The sequence below is a fragment of the Haemaphysalis longicornis genome, unplaced genomic scaffold, assembly GCF_048455015.1.
Source record: "Haemaphysalis longicornis isolate Haplotype H1 unplaced genomic scaffold, Haemaphysalis longicornis Haplotype H1 scaffold_8, whole genome shotgun sequence".
In the NCBI taxonomy this organism is placed as follows: domain Eukaryota; kingdom Metazoa; phylum Arthropoda; class Arachnida; order Ixodida; family Ixodidae; genus Haemaphysalis; species Haemaphysalis longicornis.
Genome location: NW_027526445.1, coordinates 138,489,615 through 138,512,196, shown reverse-complemented (window position 1 = coordinate 138,512,196; position 22,582 = coordinate 138,489,615). Strand labels below are relative to the sequence as shown.

General features: G+C 51.1%; 1 protein-coding gene across 2 annotated transcripts in view; it reads right to left on the bottom strand.

Moving 5' to 3' along the window:
* Positions 1-22,582, bottom strand: part of LOC144149940 (beta-1,4-glucuronyltransferase 1-like) — a 279,455-nt gene that overhangs the window by 208,368 nt on the left and 48,505 nt on the right. For both annotated transcript variants that reach the window (XM_077681684.1, XM_077681685.1), the window contains exon 6: positions 20,129-20,401. In XM_077681684.1, coding sequence (XP_077537810.1) covers positions 20,129-20,401 — 273 coding nt within the window. The remainder of the gene's footprint in view (positions 1-20,128; positions 20,402-22,582) is intronic.

The window sequence follows — 22,582 nt, the reverse complement described above, 5'->3', positions numbered from 1 at the left end:
CAGCTACAAAACAGTTATATGGAAGAGATTATTCAGAACCATCATTCAAGGCAACAAGAAAAAAATGGCTGCGGCTTAGCTCAGCTAACAGTGGATATGCAAAGCGAACGCTTGGCTTATTCTGGTTAAGGCTTCGCCTGGTTTCACCTGGTTAACCTTTGATTTAGCCCTAACTATTATATTATTCGTCCAAAGCCCGCCACTGTCGACGATTGTGATCCCGCTTTCGGCTTTTTCCGAGCCGAAAGGCTCTCCGGGCGATATCCACGGGGTGGTCAGACGCCGCGTGCCACGGACGGCTCCAAGCCTCCAGCTACCACGCAACGCTCGGAGAATACTGCCCGGTCTCGCTCTCATTCATGGCCACGAAGCTCGCATGCACGCGGCGTGGGCACGCACGAACCAGCTGCGGAGAGCGCATGCGCCAAGCCAGCAGCGGCGGCGGCAGCAGCGGCGAACGCGGCTAGCTCTGCGGAGTTCGGCCCGGCTAGACCCTGATGCGCCGTTGCAGTCAAATGAAGGTCAAATCCACCGCAACTGCGAAATAGCTCGACGAGGCTAGTTAACCTTCGCTTTAAAAATAACTAACGCCCTTTCGTCTGACGACGATGGTTAAAATGGTCAGCTTTCTCGCGTAAGGGATTCGATCGCTGTCGTTGGGGTTGTACGCGTCCATAGAGTTTTGGTAACGGGACGGTCGTCATTAGTGACACCAAGAGAGCTCCGCTTCAAATCCAAACTCCCTCGACTGTGTCGAAATGGCGCAATGGGATTCAATTAAATTGAATTCATTTATTCAGAATACTTGACAAAGAACAACACGAATGCTAGGGCAAGGACAAAAAGCTGCCATGCAGCAGCTTGACAAAGGTTCTTTCGGTTTCACAACGCGAGGGAGCCAAGTGTGACTCCGAGCACTGGAAGCGTTTTGCACAACAGATCTGTTTAATCGTTTCGTTACGCCTTGGAGCGTTACCAATAAGCAGCCCAGCCGAGCGCACATGAGCGTCCGCCCCATGAGGATCGCCCGGCGGCGTCCAGCTCGCCCTTCGATAGCACTCTGCACAGCGATCGTAGTGTGATATCTGGCGTGCTGTTCTACTCGCCAGTTCACGTGCGTTCGAGCCTGAAGTGGAGCGCACAGACTCGGAGTTCGCGAAACCGGTTGCCAGCGGTTCTAGCGCGTGCTAACCCGGTCCACTTTGGAAGAGGTGTGAAAGCCTTCGGACAAAACGATCCGTTCCTGCCAGTCATGGAAAGCTTTCAGCGAAAAGTTGAAAAATCCATGTGAAGTGCAACGGCCGGGTCACCGACGAAAGGACAGGGGCCGCCAGCTGTGCTGTTTCTCCTGCCTTGCACGACTAGTGCAAGCTGGGCCAATTTTTTTTTTTTTTCTTAGCCGCTTGATGTGCTCTCGCTTATCATCATCACCGTTGTTTTGTGAAGCCCATTCCGTAAGTCGACTTTCCTGGAGCTCGTTTTACTCGGACGACCGACGCCATCAGTGGGGAATAGAAAGCTCCGCTTTAATTAGTTTCCATTTTTTGTTTACACTGGGCTTCAAAAACGAAAAGGAGCCACGTGGAAAGCCAAGCCAAGTATAGGAAAGCAGCGTTGCTAGCTCCTATAGCAGCGCCCATGGCGGCACGCGGTTGCAGCGACGGTATATATATTACTATGAAACCCCATGTCTCCGGCCATAAACAGGCGTCTGTTTACCGCTTCCGTCCAATAGCAGGCCGTACCCAATACATTCTTGTTTCGTTTGTACTTCTCTGCTAAAACTTGCCCTAAAAGGCAGTGTCAGCCGTCTGACACCCTGATTTCCTTCCTCACACCTTTCTTCGTTCGTTTCTCATGTATGCATTGGGTTCCCCTTGCTTCTTGGCAATCGCCTCGGTTTTCTTTTCTCACCCTCCTCATTTTCTCGGTGTACGTTCTATGGCGCCCTACTGGGTGGCGCCAACGTGCACTGCGAAGGGTTATTATACGTCTGACGGACGTTATATTCTGGCCTTGTTATGTCGCCCACCATTTCGACTCCTTTTTTCCCTCCTGCAGTTCTTTTGCTTCCATTTCGTGGTACGTTGTGCCGGTATCTTGCGTATCTTTTCTTTCTTCTTCGTCCAACGCTTTCCCCGGCGACGCTTTGGGTTGACGTTCTATACGTCGCCATCCCCATTCCCGTTGCTGACCCATTTCCCACCGCCGTCATCACGTCCATCCTCGCTATAAAACGAGAAAGCGGAGACCACCGAGAAAAAAAACACAAGTAGAAGCAAAGAGCGCTCCCAGGCGAAGTCAACGACACCGTATATATACACTAGCAACCGCAGCGCATCCAAAAACACAAGCGCTGTCGCGCCATAACTTTCGGGCTCCGGTCACCACCGAGACATCAATGCTTTCGGTTTAGCCGCTTTGCTGCCTGATTCTATAGTAAGGAGAGATTTGTTTTCTCAAAATTCGCGTGGTGACGCTTTTGTTGCGCACATCTCCCGCACGAACCATGGCAGGCCCGCCACGTTAGTCTTAGCTCCTATCTCCAGACATCCTGTTATTCCAACGCCAGCGTTACCGCACGGCGCTACGTACGAAACAACAACAAAAAAAAAAACAAGTTAGGGGAGCGAGAAAAAAACCCAAAACCATCTCGTCAACCACCTCTTTAGCATCTGCCACTCTCCGCATCTTCCCACCGCACTGCGAGGGGAAAACAAGCACGAAACGGGGAAACTCCCCTCCTATCCCCCCCCCCCCCCAAAAAAAAAAAATACGCCCAGAAACAACGTTTCCTTTTGCCGCAATCTTGCGGCGACTGCACATCGCAGTGCGACTATTCCTTTTTTCCCCTCCACTTCCCTTTACTGCCTTTCTCCCACGACTCCTCGCCTCCCTATTCCCGTAATGTGCATGTGCACCGCCACTTTCCGTGATCGGCGTGGATGGGGAGGACCTATAGGGAGGCAGCAGCAAACGACACCCAGCCAACTAGAAAACAATCAAGGCGAGCTTCCTCAATTGCGCGCGCCGAACGGCCACGGAAGCAGCAATGGAAACTGCGAGGAAAGTGGTGGTAAGGAAGCTAGAGTTTAGGGAAGGCCGTTTTCGTAAAAAGCAAGCTAGGGAGGAACGGGGAATAAGGGTATACGGAAGCAGGAGAGAAGGAAAACGGGACGGCTGCGACGCGGCAGATATCAGCGGGCGCCATTAATCGTTCAAAGCGACCGCGTACCCGTGTGCACATACGCAACCCGCCAACACGAGATGGCGTTGACCGCGTAGTGTCCTCACTTCCCCTGCACTTTCCCCAACCCCACTCCTCTTTTCCCCCGCGCTCATTTCAACTATGCTCGCAATTCCGCGGTTGTCCTCCAATAGATTCCTAGGCTACCACGTGCGTATTCTCATATCTTCTCACCACTCCGGATGGCGAAATTTTCCGCTTCCGAAATACCCTGCACATCTAAGTGGGGACAATCACGCCGCTACAGACCACTCGAAAATGGTTTTCCTTCGCCTTTCTCGCCGCCGTGAGAAGCTGGCTTCCCTGGAATTCTTTTCTCCTTATCGCGAAGTCTCCGTTACCCGTTCCCCACTTTCTCCCTAAAGCGAAAGAAATCGCGGCGCGACGATTACATTCCGTTGCGGAGGGGCCCCGGGGCCTTTCCCTATTTTTCTAGCCGTCCTTATAAAGAAAGGCATTGCTCCCTCTGCTTCCGCGCTCAGTTTCGGTTTTTTTTCTTTTCCTCCCTCCGTCCCATTTCACCGATTACATTTTGTTTTTTCGCCTTCGGCGCGCGGAGTACCCAACTGCCGGAGCACACATTCCGTTTTCTTCACTGCAATCCACCTCTTCGGTGTCCCTTCTTTTACGCAACGACGTTCTGGTTATAGCAGTTTTTTTTTTTTTCGTATTCCTGAGGTTTCGTGTCGCGTTTGATTGCGCCACGCGTACGATGGTCCACGTGTAAGAGCGCGGGAGAACGGCACGACCTGTTTCGAGGGTCGTGTCGTCGTCCTTCGCTTCCCGTAGCGGTCGCCTGGCCACTCGGAACGCCCATTAGACTTTCCCTATTTCACGGACGTTTAGGCGCTTCACCAGAGCGCTGCCGGCGAGTCCGAGTATAACCGCTCCGCCGCACCCGACATTTCGGGAAGCGCGTCTTTCAGGGGGTGCAATCGCCGGAAAACCTTGGCGATTTGACGTCCGCGCGTGGCGGGAAACGTCCACCTTCCTTTTAGCCTGTCGCTGTCGTCAAATACTGTTCTTTTGCTTTCCTGTCTGTCTTTTGCAACCATCTGTTTCGCCATTGTGTGGGCAGTCGTTCCAGGAGGAACTTTTGATTTGGCGAGACATTTTCGCCTCACCACCATTGCACAGTGCAGTATTGAAGCCGACGTTGTGTGGTTAGCAGTCGCGAGCAACGCAAGTGCTACCGCATAGATAGGTATGTGCACCTACTTCGCAGCGCGGTGTCACAAAAGAGCGACAACACTCGCGCCGGTAACGAGTGCAGTTAAAGTAGCAGCAACCACATAAAAAAGCGCACGACAAAAATAACACCCAACGAAACAAAAGACGCATACGAAAGCAAAAATGACGGTGTGCTCAGCAGACGACAGCTTCAACTATGACGCATTGAGCGCGATTAGCTAGTTTGTGACGAAAACGGGGAAAAAATGGCTGCGTACCTGCTCGCTTCCCTCAAAATGTCGTCGAAAGACGATAGTCTTCTGGTACCCCTTGTCAGCTAAATGTCTCTCCACTCTACCCTGCCCACGTCTCACCGTGTTACCCTTCCCCGATAAGCACGGTAAAGGTTTGTTCAATTTCCCCGCATTCGCACAGCTCGCGCGCTATCTACTTGAACCTTCCGCTACTGTTTGACTTGGAATGCTACCTCGATGTCTCGGCTCGAGCGCTAGCCCCTTTAGGGGCGAAGTTTCTTAGGGACTGGGGCTACTGGCGTCTCCTGTCGCCGTCATCGTCGTTCGCCTTATGTGGTCACGGTGCTAAAACACCGGGACACTCCTTCACGCCTCGCGCTAGACAGCTTCGTGCTTGAAAAACAAGAGACTCTTACACCAAAGCTGTATACCTCTACACCCCCCCCCCTCCCCACGGTTTCATCTACGTTGGCAAAAAGGCCAAGGCGCCAAGAATACACTTGTACACTGCATGCTTCGCTTCTCACCAGGTTTGAAGTGAGTGGAGATGGCCCAGGGTTTTTTTTTTTTTTTTTTTTGTCAAATCACTGTTTCCAACAAGTTTTTCTTAATTGCCATCGCAAAAGTCAGGAACTAATCTGCTAGAATGCTGCTAGTACCAGTAATCTATTTATATTTCCCCTCAAATACACCTAAGGTTTTATTATTGCTGAGGAATGTCCCAAATACCGCAAGACCTATAGTCGTTTGAAACGTCTGCCTAGAGTATGAACATTTCGTTTCACAATTCTTTTTCCTTTTGGCCGAGGGACAGAAAAGAGAGACGCACAAACCGAAATTTTCGCGTTTACGCCTTTTAAAATGTAGACGTCCGCATCCCGAATGCTTCCAGTTGCGCCGGCGACTCATATCACCTATCGTCTGCCATCGCAAAGAGCAGGCTTCTATGCTTCCTTTGTTTTATCGCTTTATGCGTTACCGCGCCCTGAGTTTCCCTTCGCACGTTCGTTTTTTGTTGTTTTAACTGCAATCACTACAACGACAGCGCCCCCTCTACCCGGTCACAACGAGCCGGGCGAAAAGCAGGACTCAATTACGGCGCACAAGTAAGTGAGTGATATTTTTAAAATACTATACTCTACAAAAAGAACGCTGCGCTCATGGACGGCGCTTATCTTTGATTTGACCCCTTATCGGTACAGAAAAACAGGAGGCAGTGTTCTGTACACATACAGGATCGCACCATCTGGTGGTGCTCATTCGTCTGCTGTCGCGCAGTTACGGCCGCCATAAAAGCGGGGCCACCCGAGTGACTACCAGGGCTGCTTCGGGACTCCCGTAGTGAATCTTATTTTCTAGTTTTATGGTGCGGGAGCTGATGCAGCGTTGAGCTGCAAGAGGCACCGATTCTGGTTGGAGTTCTACTCGAGCTACCTCTGTCCTTTTTCTTCTGGCCTCCAAATCACTTCTGCGGGTCCACGCCCTGCCTCGCACGGCCGACGAGTTCGATGGTGACCGCGCGATAGTTCGTTTTCTCCACTTGAGCGCTCGTGTCTTACCGTGAGCGAGACATACCACGTGACTGGCAGCGACTGCCCTTCACGTGAAGCGAGTACAGAGACGAGGACACCTCTTTGTCGTGCTCGTAGCCTTCAAAGTCCCAGTCTGCTTACTTATTAACAAGCCGCTGCAAAAACGACGAAAGAAATAAGAAAAAAATGGTGGGCCGAACGATTCACACGGATTACCTGCAGGGGAAATGTGTCGGCTTCATAGGGTTGCACACATTTGCAGCCACAAAACACGATTGAGTTGGGCGCATCCCTGATGACTAGGCGTACACGAAACTGCTGCGTCTCGCCGCCCGAGATAGAGGGAGAGAGAAGTGGGGAGAGAGATGGAGAGAGAGAGAGAGGGAGGACTTTATTGCCCCAAGGGGTATTTGAGAGCAGGGGAGCTGACCGAGGGACGGGGGTGTGAACGTGAATGGCGGAGGGAGCGCCTGTGTCGCGTTCGACGCCACACTCTCTTCCCTCTGCTCTGCCACTCCTTCTCCCTCACCCCACGGCTCTAATGTAGCGCCGAGCGCCTCTCTCCACGCTCTCCCGAGACTCAGCTGCTCCCTCCCTCCCTCTCTCCCTCCCTATGTCTGTCTACGGTGTTTCCTGTACGCGGCCATTTCCTGACCCTTGCGAACGCCTGCAGGGGACCATGCAGGGACTGGAGGTAAACTAGTTCGCGGTAATAAAACGAATAGATAAATCGGCGAATCGCGAAGGCCGCAGAGAGCACAGGAAGGCTGGCTGCGCTGTCGGGGAATACGCGCTTCCTCGTTGGCTTCGGCGTAAGAGAATGTACAACCAGGGTCAAAAGTCTAGAGGAACACGATTTCGACTTTCACCTTTAATATCTCTGCCCTCGCGGCCTCGGCAATTCATTTGGATATCCAAGCGGAACACCACGCTTCAGGGTAACATAACCATACGGGTAGCAGGGGCTTAGCCTCCAGGGAGCAGATAAATTAATGTTGGAAACCGAAACTGTGTTCCTGCAAACTTTTGAACCCGGGTGGCGTATTCCCAAACCATATCCCGTAGGGCCCAATCCGACCACACCCCCCTAAGCAGGGGCGCAGCCAAAGAGATTAAAAAAATTGCAATTTTTTAACCTCCTTGGACGCAGCACCGTGACGTCTCTACCTATATGTGCGCGACTTCATGCGAGGTTGATTTTTTTTTGCCCCGTCCCCTCGTTTCGACTGCTTGGCAGGCGGCCGACGATTTCGCTCCGTGGGCGGGGCTGGCCTGCGGCGCTGGGGAAGCTGACGCGCTTGTGGTAGAAGCTAACCTTTTGTACCTGAGCCTGTGATCTCTCCGCGCTCTTCTTGCGCACCTGCAAGTTGACGCTGACCTCCGATCGTGTTCCTAAATAAGCGCTCGACTCGGTGCTCGAAGTGCCCGCACGAGGATGGACGCTTTCACGCGCATGTGGCAATTATACACGGTCCGGAAAGCAAACACCCTCATTGAAAGCTCATTCTACAGCACACAGAAGAGTATACAATTGAGTTGGGTGCTCTTTCACTATATACACAGCTCAAAACACGATTCGGTGCTGCAGGTAAGGATTACAAGAAAGGCAGCCAATTACCGATGACTACATTTACAAACTGTCCTACTCTTGCGAAATATTACAGCTGCATGAGCTGCTACATTTTGGCACTTTCATAAGCACTATTACATTGAATTTCGTTAACATTAACTTCATTGCATTATTCTTTATCAGGAACGGTGCCACTAAGGAAAACATTGATATTTTGTTAACAGCAATTGAAGGTGTGCATTGTTCTTGCAAGGGTGATACATTGATAAGAAAGACACCAGCTCAAACCTACACGTTTTACACTCGGTCATGAATTCTGCATAATTTACACTGCTGGTCATAACAATTTAGGGAAACAATATCAAAAATATATACCAACCAAGGGCTAAGTAATAGTTGGATTGTACAGCAACTGAAGTACTCGAGGAGTTTGATATATGTCTTCTGTACAGGGCTATTGACCACAGTCTCTTCACTGAAGCCACCAGGCCGAGTTTGATATCAGTAATCATGCGTGCTACCACTCACGCTCTTGCCAATGCCGATTAGTTATTTTTAACAATTTGTGCTTCATGCACACAGAGATTTTGCTGCATACGATACGTTATTTATAAATAGACAGCTCCAGCAGGATCCGAATGGCGCTGATGCCCCCCCTGTAATCGGGAAGGCACACCAAATCGTTACCACTTAATTTGGCTCTGTCCATTATCCGACCGTAAACGCCACCAGCTTTTAACTCTAGGTCCCGCCCCTGCGACTGAACAGGAATATGTTAGTCGGGTCCGTGACGATCCCACCGCACTAGAAGCAATTACCGAGTACGCCCGTGAAAACAGACTCTACAAATTGGTGTAGCAGCCTGGCCGACTTTCCCGTTCGGTATACAATGTGAACTGTCTGCAGCGTGCACTGTTTTCAGTGTGAACCGCATTGTCCACAGTGTGAACTGTACATTTAAGTGTGAACTGTGCGTTTTGCTGCCACTGACTGACTTTAATGTGTTCATTTTGCGATTAGGACCCCAAGACTGCAACTGTGTTCATTGTGCGAGTTGTGACCTTCCCCTTTTCTCCTCATCCTTGCTCCCCCAGGGCCCCATGGCCTCTCATTTAATGCAGTGTTACACTCACTCAGATACGTATATTCTTTTCGCTGGGACTAATGAGTAGTCTGAAGTCACAGTAGTCGCAGCAGAGATAAAACAAAGTAAAAAAGGTATCTCCTTGGCGCACTATTTTTACGATAGTGATCTGGGAGTCCAAATAGCGGCAAAAAATTGTCACTTTTAGAGATCCACGGATGGGTATAGATCAGCAGTTTGTGTCTGTCTCCTGCGACGCATTTTTAGCTACCACATATATATATTTCTGTAGTGTCTGGCCTTTTAATTCGCCAGCATTGTGTCACAGCTCGTGCCTCAACTGTACGCCACACACACGCAAAAAAGTATACAAATGTATAAACAAGAAATAGCAGGAATAAAAATATAAATAGTACAACACAAGTTGCCCGCGGAGCGAAACCATCGGCCTCCCGCAAAGCAGCCGAAACGAGGGGAGGGGGAAAAAAAGAAAAAATCCACCTCGCATGAAGTCGCGCACATATAGGTAGAGACGTCACGGTGCTGCATCCAAGGAGGTTAAAAAATTGCAATTTTTAACCTAATTGGCTGCGCCCCTGCTTAGGGGGTGTGGTCGGCCTGGGCCCCTACGGGATATGGTTTGGGAATACGCACCCGGGTGTACGTGACGCATATGCGTGCATGTATCTTCCGAACGCATGAGACTTGAGATTCGTTCGCGTGCGTGCGTGTGTGCGTGTGTGCGTGCGTGCGTGCGTGCGTGCGTGCGTGTGTACGTGGGTGCGTTTGTGTTTGCGTGTGGGTGTGGGCGGCTACTGCGAAACATCTTTTGAAGGCATTTAAGCCCGATCACAGCTCCGATGAAACGCAAGCGTCTTGTACAGCCACGGCTTGTAAATCAGGAGGGGAGTGAGGACGGAATGAACGGAGGGGGTGAACCTTATTGTTCTTCTGTGCTCGCCGAGTGGTGTACACCGAAACATGTAACCACGACTTGAAGCCTCTGTTCAATAACATCAATTCTGGATCTCTTTTTTTTTTTTTTTTTGCCGGTGCGAACCGTTAAACACAGAATGTCCCGTGTTCTCTCTCCCTCTCTCTCTTGCGAGTGTCGTTTTTACTTCTAGGAACGCGCGGGTAACGTCCCATTTAGTTTCCCACCCATATATTCCTTACTGCCCATTAGGCTACACAGCAAACCGTTCCGCGTAAAAGCAACAGCACGCCAGCCGTAGTCCCCACTTCTAGCTACTCAACTTCCAAGAAAACGCGCACACGTTCTCAAAGTTCGTTAAAACAAAAAAGCAACGGAGCCGGCGCGCACAAACGAATCGACTGCTGCCGCGCCAACCGTGCCCGCGCATTTCCTTTATTTCCCGCGGGCCGACGACGACGACGACGGTGCGCCACTTCCGCCGAATCGCTCCCTCCCTTCCCAGAAAGAACACCGCGGCGCCCCGAAACAAACGGCAAGCAGCACCCCGCCATCATCGACGTGTTAGCCAGAATTCGCCCGCTTCCGGCGAAAAAGAAAAGCTCGGGCTTTTCGGAAAGGTCCCGGCTGCGTGACGGCGGTCGCAAATATGTAGGCCGCACACGAAACAAAGGAGGAGGTTGTGGGAGAAAAGGGACAGCCGGGGGGCGGAAACCAAGCATAGAGAACCGCACTTACATTTCTTTCGTTCTCTAGGAGTCTTGCAATTGTTATGCATTTCGGAAAGCACGCGCAATCGAACGGTGAAGGCACATGGATTTTTAAAGCGACGCTTTTGTAAGACTCACGTTTTGCGTCGTTCGTTCGAGTAATGTGCACTGTGGGAAAGCCAACTTTACGCAATGGCTCTCACAAAACGATAAGGATTATAAGCGAAGGCACATCAAGCGCATCAAGAAAAACAGACGCTTCCCGTGGTCAGAATCGAAACGGGGTCCCCCACGTTATGAAGCCGACGTCTTTCCGATTGAAACATTCCGACACGGCCGAAGCAGTAGTGATTGTGAGTGAGTGAGGTTCTCCTCCCGCTCAGGGAATGGAAGGGGGGATGGACGAGGGGGAGGTGGTAGTTGTGCTTGCACTCTAATATGAAGTGAGGAAGTGTACCGGGTTGTAAACAGAACTTGCATTCGGCAGGAGGCGGCGTTAGGAACATGCGATGGAGGCGGAATGGGTAAGGGAATGTATTGATTGCTCTGCAGTCGGCAAAGCAGGGATCCTTCTTTTGAGAGTTTAGGCTTTGATTCAGGTAGCATTGGAGAAAGCTTCGCGTTTTAACAATCTTTCTCTTAAGAAAAGGGCGTTAGTGGTTTTTTTTTATCGTAGAGTGTGCGTCGGGTTGTTCGTTTTCAGGTTTTATATTTTAAGTGCGAATGCACTTCTTAAGCGACCCTGAACCTGCGTCCACCGGCGATGTCCGCATAGCATACCCACGTGGGGGATTGGCCAGGAATCTCCTCGTCTTCCTTGGCAACGGGGGGAGATGGGCGCGCGCTGCCTGGCCGCTGACATGGCACATACCCACGTGGGGGATTGGCCAAGAATCGGGCATGAGAAGGGCTAATGCACCCGCTTAAAGGAGTACTGACACGAAATTTCAAAGCTGAGATCCGCTCTAGCAATCAAGTACAACGACAACACAAATAGGTGTCTGTGAATAAATGCATCTTTCTTTCTTTGTAGTTGTGTGTGTGTGTGTGATCTCTCTTTCGCGAACATTACCGAACCGCGCAAATTCAACTCCTGCATTCACACTTTCACATTCTTCCCCTCGGGGAAATTCGGGGAATTTTTTTACAAAATTGGGGGTAAAAGGGGGGGGGGGGGTTGAGTGGTTGAGGGGGATTAAATCTACAGATGTGTTAAATAATACACTCAGTTTATTTTATCAGTATACCTATCACGACCTTCTGAACTCCATCGCATTAAAATTGGAGTTTGTTTCAAGCTCGTAATCACGGGATATCAAGGTTTTCCAGCAAATACTCTCCGAAATTAGGTGTGTTTGTTTGTTTGGAAATGGGTCACTGATGATGATAGTAAAGAGAACTGATAACTTGTAAGATATGAAACATTTAATTCACAAAAAGCTGGTCATTATTTTTTTTTCACTTCCTTGTTTACGTACTTTATCATCTTCATGAGCAACATGCAGGCCTCCATTAGACCTGTCCGATTGATTGATTGATTGTGGGGTTTAACACACCGACGCAACGCAGGCGATGAGGCGCGCCCTAGTGGAGGGCTCCGGATTAATTTCGAGGACCTGCAGGGGATCTTTAACATGCGCCGACATCTCGAACACACGGGCGCTTTTGCTTTTTGCCTCCATCAGAAAAGCGGCCGGTGCGGCCGCGAATCGAACCCGCGTCCTCGGGCTCAGTACCACAACGCTATAGCCCCACTGAGCCACCACGGCGGGTTAGAGGCCTGTCCCATCGTTGAACATGTGTCATTTGGGAGAAAGTTCTCTCGATATCACAGCTTCCATTAGCCCGGCCCAACAATGTCAGTGCCGCATTTGCCAGCCTGCAGTAGCGAGCGGCAGAGTCATGCCAATACTCAATGAGTTCGGCAGCTGTGTTTCCAGGGCTTGGTTCCAGCAAGTACTGGTTGAGACCGGCGGACAGCCAGACCGGAATTGTGCAGATCGCTACTTTGAAAAGGTCCATTCGGGGAGCAACCCGATTTCTCCTGAAACATGTTCGGGGTGCAAAAAGCGGGTAAAATCGGGATTTACTAGAAAACGAACAACCCTAAGTATACGACGTGTGCTGTGGTCGAATGATGATGATGAAGAAACATTGGTCGGAGCCGTTGAGCTGATATTAGGGCACCCGCCCAGGGGGAGGCGGTCCTTAGTCCGGAATGCCTCCGATCGCGCTGGCAATCCGCGCCCTCTCCCACAGGCGTCGCTGGTCTGAGAAGTCGGAGCTGGTGGTCAGCAGCTCCATCCACCGCTCATCGGTAGGGTTGGAATTAATTGTGTGGGTTGTGGATTGCTCGCACACCTATACCACGTGGTACAGGGTGCTCGGTTGGGGGAAGAATTTGCATGTTGAGTGATGTAGAGTGGGACACAAGGCATGTGGAAGGGTGCGATCGAAATAAAAAAAATGAACCCTTCCCCGACTGTGAAGGTGGTGTAGAAGAAGAGAACGAGGAATAAATAAAGAAAGAAGAAGTGTAATCTCGGAACGGTGGCCTCCAGTCTGTCTTCTCTTCACCCGTCCCTTTCTTTACAGATACAATACCACCGAAGCTGTATTGGTGAACAACATAATTGAGTTGTGAATGCAACGTTATCTGTAATACTAGAGACATCTTACCGGCTAATTCTCATATGATTTGTTTCGGGATAGTTTTGACAAAAAAAGAGAGTTACATCCGGTTTCTATAATCGTATACTCCCTCCGTAGACGTCTATGCATTGACAGCAGACCACAATTCTACTTGGAACTTCACTTGAACTAATTATGACCTGTAAATGAGATTGAAAGAAACAGAGCATTTTTCATGGGTTCTGGAAGAAAAAAAAAATTTTCGCGGCTCTGTCGACGGACCCAGGTTTCGTCGGAAACCATCAATATGCACCTTCGCTGTTGAAAGTTTCCGTACTTGCCTGCGTATGGGCCACGATCACAAAGGAAAAACAAAACAGTATTTTCGTGCTCTGTGAGAAGACAGTGGATGATCAGCAGACAGTAGGATGGGATGACACAGGTCCACTGTCTCTATTAGACAGAGAGAGAGAAACATATTTAATGGGTAAGTGAGGTCAGCCAGGCTCGGTGCCCGACTTGCTACACGAAATGGGGGTGAAGGTGTGATGAAAATATATGCACCCTCTAATAGAGACAGATATTGTCTCTATTAGAGGGTGCAAGGGGGGTTGACTCGAAATTTTATGAACTGACCACCCCGATCATCCTGCTTCAAGTTCTTCTTCCAAGATGTGCCCTGCTATCCCGGAACATCCGATATTTCGTGCTCTTATGATTGCATTCGAATGAGGAATTCATTTTGGCTTCGTTTTAGTTTTGAACACTTGCTCGGGACGACCGCACCTTTCGCTACGGGTGCATCGCCTAAGCGACCCGTTTCGGCGGCTTAGTGACTGAAGCGGTATGTTCTGCTTAGCTCAAGGATGTAAATTACGTATTGGAGAAAAGCGAAATCCCACGCCCATGAATACGAATACGTTCGAGAATTCAACGTAGACAAAAGATTTCTCGAACATCCGCTACGGCGAGGCCTAAAGATATATTCCTTCGGCAGGTGAAGTGAACATTTTAATAGCTTTGAGTGGAGACATTTGGCTCAGTTAGCCCTCTAGATGCTCTTCTTACACAAGTAGTTCGTTTATTTCCCACTATACAGTTATCTTGGCTCAGAAATGTGCCTGTTTTTTGCTGTGTGACCGCAAATTCTTTTTTCTCTTCGTTGACAGGTGCTGTAGCTGAGGGCTTTTAAGCAATAACTCGCACATTGCTGCTTATTTCAACTGCTCATCTCTGGGCAGGGTTAACAAAAAAAGGTATTAATAAATTATGAAATGATCTGCAGAACTTCTTTGCGCTGTTAATTAGCTTCGAGCGAACGAAATCTTTTATAAGACGAAACGTTCATAGCTCTGCCGCTTATCATCGTGCTATTGATTTTTCAGAAAGCTATATTTGGCCCATCGACCTTTCAGCTCGCTGTCGTAAACGCTGCCACCTGACTCCCAGTCACTTCGTTACTAAACGACAGAAAAAAGAGCTTGTGGCATCGCAAGCAGAAACAAGACTTGCGCAAAACTTGACAGCATTGCAACAGCGCAAGCGCATGCATTACGCACTCTTTCAGGGGCCCTTAGGCAAGGCAATTTTTCGCCCGTAAAAGGGGGGCGCCAACACCCGACGCCTGTGGAGGACACGTAATAAAATTCAATGCGCCGCAAAATAATGGAATCTGTCCACGCGCCCGAAGCTTAGCGTGAACAAGAGCGGGACACTTAGGCGTTCGACGCAGGGGCTTACGAAACCCGTTGAACGGAAATTGCATATTCACGGCAGACGAGACACGAGAACCGGACAGCACAGAAGTGTACTTCAAAAAAAAAAAAAAAAAAAAACAAGTGTAAGCAGAAATTCATCGACAATGGTTGTCAGGAACGCGAAGCATTATTCCGCTTGACACGTTACTGCCTATTTCGCCTCACAGCCCACAATTATTTCTGGATCTTTCCAGAACACTAATGCTGTAGTGCGAGTGGTGCGAGTGGTGCGTGCGTGCGTGCGTGCGTGCGTGCGCCCGCCCGCCCGCCCGTCCGTTTGTCCGTCCGTCCGCCCGCCCGCCCGTCTGTCCGCCCGCCCGCCCGTCCGTCCATCCGTCCGTCCGTCTGTCTGTCTGTTTGTCTGTCTCTGTCCCTGTGCCTTTTATGCACACACTGACCATTATCCTCTACATTAAACTTCTTTTATCACGCCAGTCTGAAATCACCATTAATTTCTCTGCCAAGCATAGAAACTTTACCGGGAAACGCGGCATTTTTTTTATTTATTCTATTAGGTGGAAGTGGCCTTTGCGCTTATAGTTAGTTAATTGCGCTTCTAGTTTAGTTAGTTGCATCAGGAACAGGATACGTACCCTTGGAAGCTTTGAAACGTGCGATTGCTCGATTAGAAAGCACGCTCCTCGCTGCTGGCGCCTCCTTCTGTCTAGTGGAATCGACCTGAGGCTAGAAACTCCCAGGCACGTACCGCGCGGGCAGCTGAGCAATATTCGGTTGCCTGACTGGACAAACGCTCGATCGGACCGATCGTCGCGCACGTCCGCGCCAATAAGCCGGCAATAAATGACCGCCATTTCCTTCGCGTTTCCCAGCTTTCGTTATTACACCTAGAATATATATATATATATATATATATATATATATATATATATATATAGCGAATAAGAATAGGAAAATGAGGGGCTTGTTGTAATAAGACAGAAATAAGGGATGGCAGTCAAGAAAACCTCGGAAAGCTAAGGGGAGGATGTGGTAGGTCATTAAAACAGATAAAGAATTTGGAAAGAAAGAAAGTGGAGAAGAAATGCCCGCCAGGTGGGCACCGAACCCACGACCTCCAGAATACCGGTCTGGTGCGATAACCACTACGCTACCGGCGGGACGATTTTCCCCTCCAGTTTCTGGGGTATTTATGTCAATGTAATTTTTTCCTGTGGTTGGGGGTGGTAGCCAGCGCCACCCCGACTTCTCGGGGTGAAGGGGACCTTCTTTTTAACTCCCGGGCCGTGACTCAAGTGTCTACGACATGTCGGGAGTGGCCGACCAGCGTTGAACCCTCTTAAGCTCCCTATGGCAACAAGACTGCCGTAACAGAGGTTCTCGCTATGCATGTAATAGGAAAATGAGGGGCTCGTTGCAATATGACAGAAATAAGGGATGGCAGTCAAGAAAACGGAAAACATGCATAGCGAGGGCCTCTGTTACGGCAGTCTTGGTGCCATAGGGAGCTTAAGAGGGTTTTTTGAACCGACTGCGATGGTCGAGTGGTAAAACACTCGTATCGTAAGCGGGAGGTACCAGGTTCGAATCGTGGGCCGCCGGATACCCACCGGTTTCTTTGAAAAGGGCACAAGCGTCCCCGTACCGTAGCTTGTCTCGACTGTGGAACAAACGCTTGGAGCTTGACCACAAGCAGCCATGGGAGGCCATGTGGTGGGTCCCTCGAACCCCTCGGGCGGGGTCTGGGACCTCTGGGCACCCACCAGTTCAAAGGCTACAAGCACCCCCTGTCTCGTCGGGGGATGAAGGGCTTGGACACGCACTACCACTGCGGCAGACGTGGTAGGTTCCTCGGGAGCCGCTGGTCACCCACCAGAATAAAAATGGGGACAGGCGCCTCCCGTACGGGGGATCCAGTGTACTGGAAACCGTTCCACCATGTCGATTTGTACCATGGGGTACGAGAATGTGAGAGGTACTTCGGTACCAGTAAAAAATTGGTACAGGCACCCCCTGCACAGGGGATCTCGTGCTTGGGAAGTTACCCGACTTTGTCGGGAAATGCCCCAGTGGAAGGGGTCGTAACTTTTAACCGCAGCGATGGCTCAGAGGTACAGCACTCGCCTCGTATGCGGGAGGTACTGGGTTCGAATCCTGGTACCGCCGGACACCCACCGGTTTCTTTAATGGGTACAGGAGCCCCTGGTCGAGTGCGGACCCTTGAAAGGGGAATCCACGTCTGGAAAGCTGCCTTTACCCTATCGAGGGGCCCCTGACCCTTGTCCATCTGGCGGGGCCCCCTGCCATCATGCCGCGTTGCGCCATTGCCGGGGGTGAAAGAGTCTGGCGGCATGTCCTGCCACAGGCAGTTGCGAGTTGAGCGTCCATCGTGGCTGTGGAAGGCACCATGTGAATTCGTGTTCTTTGGTGGCGCCGGGCACCTACCGCTAAAATAGGTACAAGCGACTCCCCGGCCTGGCGCTCGGCCCTAGTGTGGGACTACAACGCTTGGGATGTTCACCCGGCTTGCACGGGAAATCGCCCCCATGGAAAGGGGCGGCTGCAAAAACGCAGGAACCTTTTTTAAACCCCCGGGCCGTGACTCGAGTGTCTACGACATGTCCAGAGTGGTCGACCAGCGTTGAACCCTCTCAAGCCCCCTATGACACCAAGACTGCCAGAACAGAGGCCCTCGCTATGCATGTAGCGAATCAGAATATGAAATGAGGGGCTCGTTGAAATAAGACTGCGCGCGTGCACGCGTGCGTGCGTGCGTTCAGCTTATGAAGCCACGCCGGTGACCGCGCTGAGTTGGTCCGGATGTGAAACAGTAAGGATGCCTCTGTCCTCATTCCTTTGGTAACACAAGGTCGGTGTAGTAGTGGTTGCCAAAGAGATCGGAAGTGTTCTTTAATGATGGTTCTTAAAACGCGCCGTTCGTCTAGAGCAACTTTTCCCGTAGACAAAACTTGCCAACACTCCTTACGTTTCCTTCAGCAGATAAATTAAAACGGCCTTAGCGTTCGCTGCCAGTGGGTTCCTTCCCACGTAGGAGTGCTCGGAAGAGGTGCCGCGGACAAGCTGGCCCGTGAAACGACGTCGTGTATTTGTTTTATTAACATTGGGTCGTCCTTCCATACAAACCAATTTACTTCTCTGAACGTGTAAGCCACACCTTCAAGTAGAAAAGAAACTGTCAAACCACGAAGAAAATGGCAGTACACCATCTGGTCGCGTTCCATTCAGTGAAGTCGCTGCGCTGAAGAACGCTAGCTATTGTTGAGATGCGTATGGCAAAAAAAATATTTGCGATGTTCATAAAAGTTGTGAAGTACACTTAGCTATCTTTAAGCAGATAAGCACTAAAAGACGCCAAAAATTCCCACCTTGCTCCTCGATTTCTTAGCTTTCTCGTTTACATAAGGCCGACCGCCGAACATTGAAGGAAAGTTATGCAGCCGGAAGTCAACTCGAATGTAAACGGCGGCAAAACGCTTTAGAGAACCCTAAATTGTTTTGCGTAATCCGTTATCAAGAATTACTCTTACAATCTACAACCTGGTAGAGAAACGAGCCAAAATTCAAACTGCGGACAAAAGCGAGCTACCACCCTCAGTATTATCAGTGCGAAAATACTTTACTAACACCGGGTAATTCCAGATTAAATCTTTCTTGAAGAACTGCGATGAGCCGGAAATCTGCCCCTGTTCCTTCGCTCGCCTTTACGACCTTTACTACAAGCTCAAAGACACCGTCGACCTCTCCTCCTCCGTCCTCCCCGTTGCCAGAGCAGTCATCCTTTTCCACCGAGGTCAGCCGCAGCCGCTCGGCGTTAGCCCTGCCGTGCTGCCCAAGCCCGGTCCGCCGGAATTTCGCCGTGGCGGCGGCGACAGGTGCTGCGGACACTGCTGCCCCATCCATCAGGGGTGCGGCGCCCGAAGCGGGCACGCCAAGGCAGCGCCCCCTTCGGACGACGAAGCGGGAAGCGCGGGAGGGCAGAGCGGAAGGACACGGGGAATGGAAGAACTGTAGCGTTCGGTGGGGTCACGCCGATGGATCGACAAAGCAGGATCGTGATGGCGGAACCTTAGCAGCACAAAACATGCTAAACAGTCTTTTGCGCGCACTGGCGGGTTTTTTAATGCAGTGCGTATTTGTTTGCAACCTGACGGGAGCCATTTTCAGGGGTGGATTAAAAGGAAGCCTCTTGTATTCTTCTCAAGAACAACTTAGATGAGCGTCTCGCTAGTATTAATACGAAAGCAAGATATGCCTCATGAGTAGAAAAGCACGACGTTGTCACCACGGGATGTCTGGGAAAAATCAATGTGACGCCACCTAACAAGCGGGTATGCAAGCGGGTATTTCCTTCCGTCCCTCCAAAGACGAGAATGCAAGTATGATGCCGGAGTGACGAACGCCGGAGACATTCGACAGCAAGTCGTTTACCCGTCACTTAGAATCTATACCACCGTTCCCCCAATATGCACCCCAACTGGTACATCATAAGGTCAAGTAAATAAGCCTTATCTCGCGAACTTCGAGTAGGGCATGCTCGTATATATTCGCGGTAAGTAATGCGCTACAAAGACGAGGAGAGGCAAGTACACAGGACGAAGCGCTTCGTCCTGTGTACTTGCTTCTCCGCGTCTTTGTAGCGCAAACCCACCACAAAGCTTCATTTCATTGAAGTCACTCAAAAATCTCATTTAGAGGCACTAACCCAGGAGACACGCGTCTTCGACCCGACGGGAAAAAATTTTCACCGATGCTACCATATCGCTTTTTTCTCCTTTACGGGAATAACGCCCACACGTGTAGTATCGGCACGTCCATAGCCTCGAGGTAAGGATGCGGCGACGCTGGCTTTTCTTAATTTAACCGGCATCAGGTGCTGACAACGCTCTGGCCCCGAGGCCCCGATGCGCGGTGCCAGCTGTAAAATATTTCAGACTGAAGGCCCGTTCACACTGGAGCGACAAAAGCGACGCGATTTTGGTCGCTCTATAGTCCCATCGCTCAAGCCACTCTTGTCGCAGCAACAAAAAAGTGGTGGAGACCAAACGACAAGAGCGATGCTGGGCGACAAGAGCAGTAAAAATTGCATCGCTTTTGTCGCTGTTGGTGGCTCCAGTCGCAAGTGTGAACGGGCCTTAACAGCGACAATGCCCGTTACGGCGTAGACGCCGCGCTCACCGGCCATCAAGAGCGTGTCATACGGTGAAACAATTGTCTCTACGAACAGCCGCGAAGAACAGGATGCTCAGCAAAGGCAACCCACCTGACTGATGCGGTTGAATCCGTACTGGCGGAAGCGCTCGTCGTAGAAGGGCGCCGAGTTGCGGCCGAAGTAGAACGGCTCCCAGGGGTCGCGCCAGAGCACTTCGAAGAGCACGGCCAACTTGTCGCCGGGCGGCTCTCGCTGCCAGGCCTCGTAGTCGGTGTGCTTCTGGCACTTCCAACACAGTTCCAGGTAGAAGGGCCGCGCGTCCATGGCCTCGACCCGCTGCAGCAGCGAGGCCTTGTCCCGCGGAGAAGGCACGCCGTCGCGGACCTGCAAGTCGCCGCAAGGCTTTTGCAAACATTCCACCGCTCTTTGCGAGGCGCGTACGCCAAATAAAACTCAAGGGCGGTCCCTATGCAATCGCGCAGGCCCGGCACTGCAGCGACGGCCTCTTCGTAGTCGCTTCAGATCCGCAAAGCACCGGTTTCTAGCTGTTTTTTTTTTTTTTTTTTGGATTCGCATAAATAAGTAGCATTGCTATCTCTTTAACAGAGCCGTGTTAACTAGCCCTCGGGTCAAACGCCTGACGTACCGCACTACTCTTTGCGAGCCCAACCCGCGGGGCTGCAGCCACGCGCCAGCGCACGGTACAGCCCGCAGCGGTCGACGGTTCATGCCGACGCCGGAGTAATTTAAGGTCACCATCTAATGAGACATATAAGGCTGTCGGACGCCTTGAAGTCACCCAGAAGAGATCCGCGCATTGCCGGCATGCCATGGGCCAGGAAACTAAGACTGACACAGCGCTCGCTAACCCACCGCCGTGAGTGTCGACAGGTTTTCGTCTTCAGGGGGGCGAACCTGTTGCATTGCGGGCGGGGGAGAGAAGGAGGGTGGGGGAGGGGGCAAGTGCCCTTTTTACAGCCCCCTGCCGGCGCCCATGGCATCCAGTATTCTGACCGCCTCAATACAAGGCAGACCTGATCAAGCAGACCTGTGTCTGTTCTTACCCTCCCTCTTGTCGTTTTAAGGCCTGAAGAGCTCGCCTGCGCATCGCCATGTGTACAAGCGCTCACGAACAGTTAGTCGAGACTGCGCCACTGTATGATTCACCCGCTCCTTCAGCGAAGCCATTCGCAGAAACGTTCTAAACCGAAGCCATTCGCCGCAGTCTTTTGAAACTTTCTCTATCCCAGGCTCTATTTCTCCCCCCCTCCCGACCACCCCATTTTATCTATCAGCTGGTACCCCTCAAGGCTCCATCTTGCCACCCACCCTTTTTAACATCGCTTTAACTTCGCTTCCTCCACCATTACATGCCATCCCCCTTCTCTCCTACTCTATATACGCGGATGACATCACGCTCCGGTCAACCAAGGACAGCCCAGGCCAACTGGAGGACACTCTTCAGCAAGCGTGAGACGTCATCCAAGGCGATGTCACATCTTTCGGCCTCTCTATTTCTCCTTCGAAATCCGCTCTGCTCGTCGTCAGTAACAAGCGCGGGGTGGAACTGGACCGCTTTCTTTCTCGGGTACAATTTTTTGGCAGCCGTATACCACACGTTGACATCCTCCGGATCGTCGGCCTCACCTTACATTATGCGGGCAGCTCTGTACCGACTCTGCGGACACGCCACAATCAGATCACTCAACTTTCCCATCTCCTCCGCCGGCGCGCCAACCGAAGAGCTGGACTACACTAACATCACCTGCTCCGCATCATTGATGCTTTTGTTATGTGCTGTATACTGTATACAAGTCTGTATTTGCAACCCTTGCCATCTCAGCTCTCGTCCCTCGAGGCCTCCCTCAGTGCACTTTACCGCATCGCTGTGGGAGTACCCGCCTACGCCCCCAGCGCCACCCTTCTGGAACTCGGGATATACAATACGCTTGAAGAACGCATCGCGTGCCATCGCCAGGCCCAACTCGAACTCCTGCAGACTTCTGCTCAAGGTCGTGCTAGTCTTAATACACTTTACTACCCCACTTCGCAACTACACCCCATACCACCGGAACTCCCTCCTTGGACCACTTTCGTTAATTTACGGGTTGAGTCTTTGCCCCGCAACATGAATCCTGATCGTCCCCCTGCTCGTCATGCACTGCGTGTTCAGGCGCTCTCCAAACGAATTCTCCCACGGTTCCGTCGTTTACTTTACTGACGCCAGCGACATCCCCTCAAACTCAACGGACAGATCAGTGCGGGCTATATTTCAGTTCGTTTTCTTTTAAGAAATATTCCTTTAATGTGGGGAGTGACCTCTCATATTGCAGCAGGTAGTAACAAGCTGTATCTTGCTGCGAAGACAGTAGGTTGCGTTGAGCTGCGAAGGAAGCGCAACTGCGCTGCCCGCCTACTCCGCGCGGCCGCTTTGTCTGAGTCGGATAGATGCTGGCGTGACGACGATCCAAACTAGGCGGTCACGTGATTGCTCTCCCTACCTCTCCTCCTCCCATGCCCCAGCCTTCACAGTGAGAGAGAGGCGGCCCAAAGCGACGCCAGCCT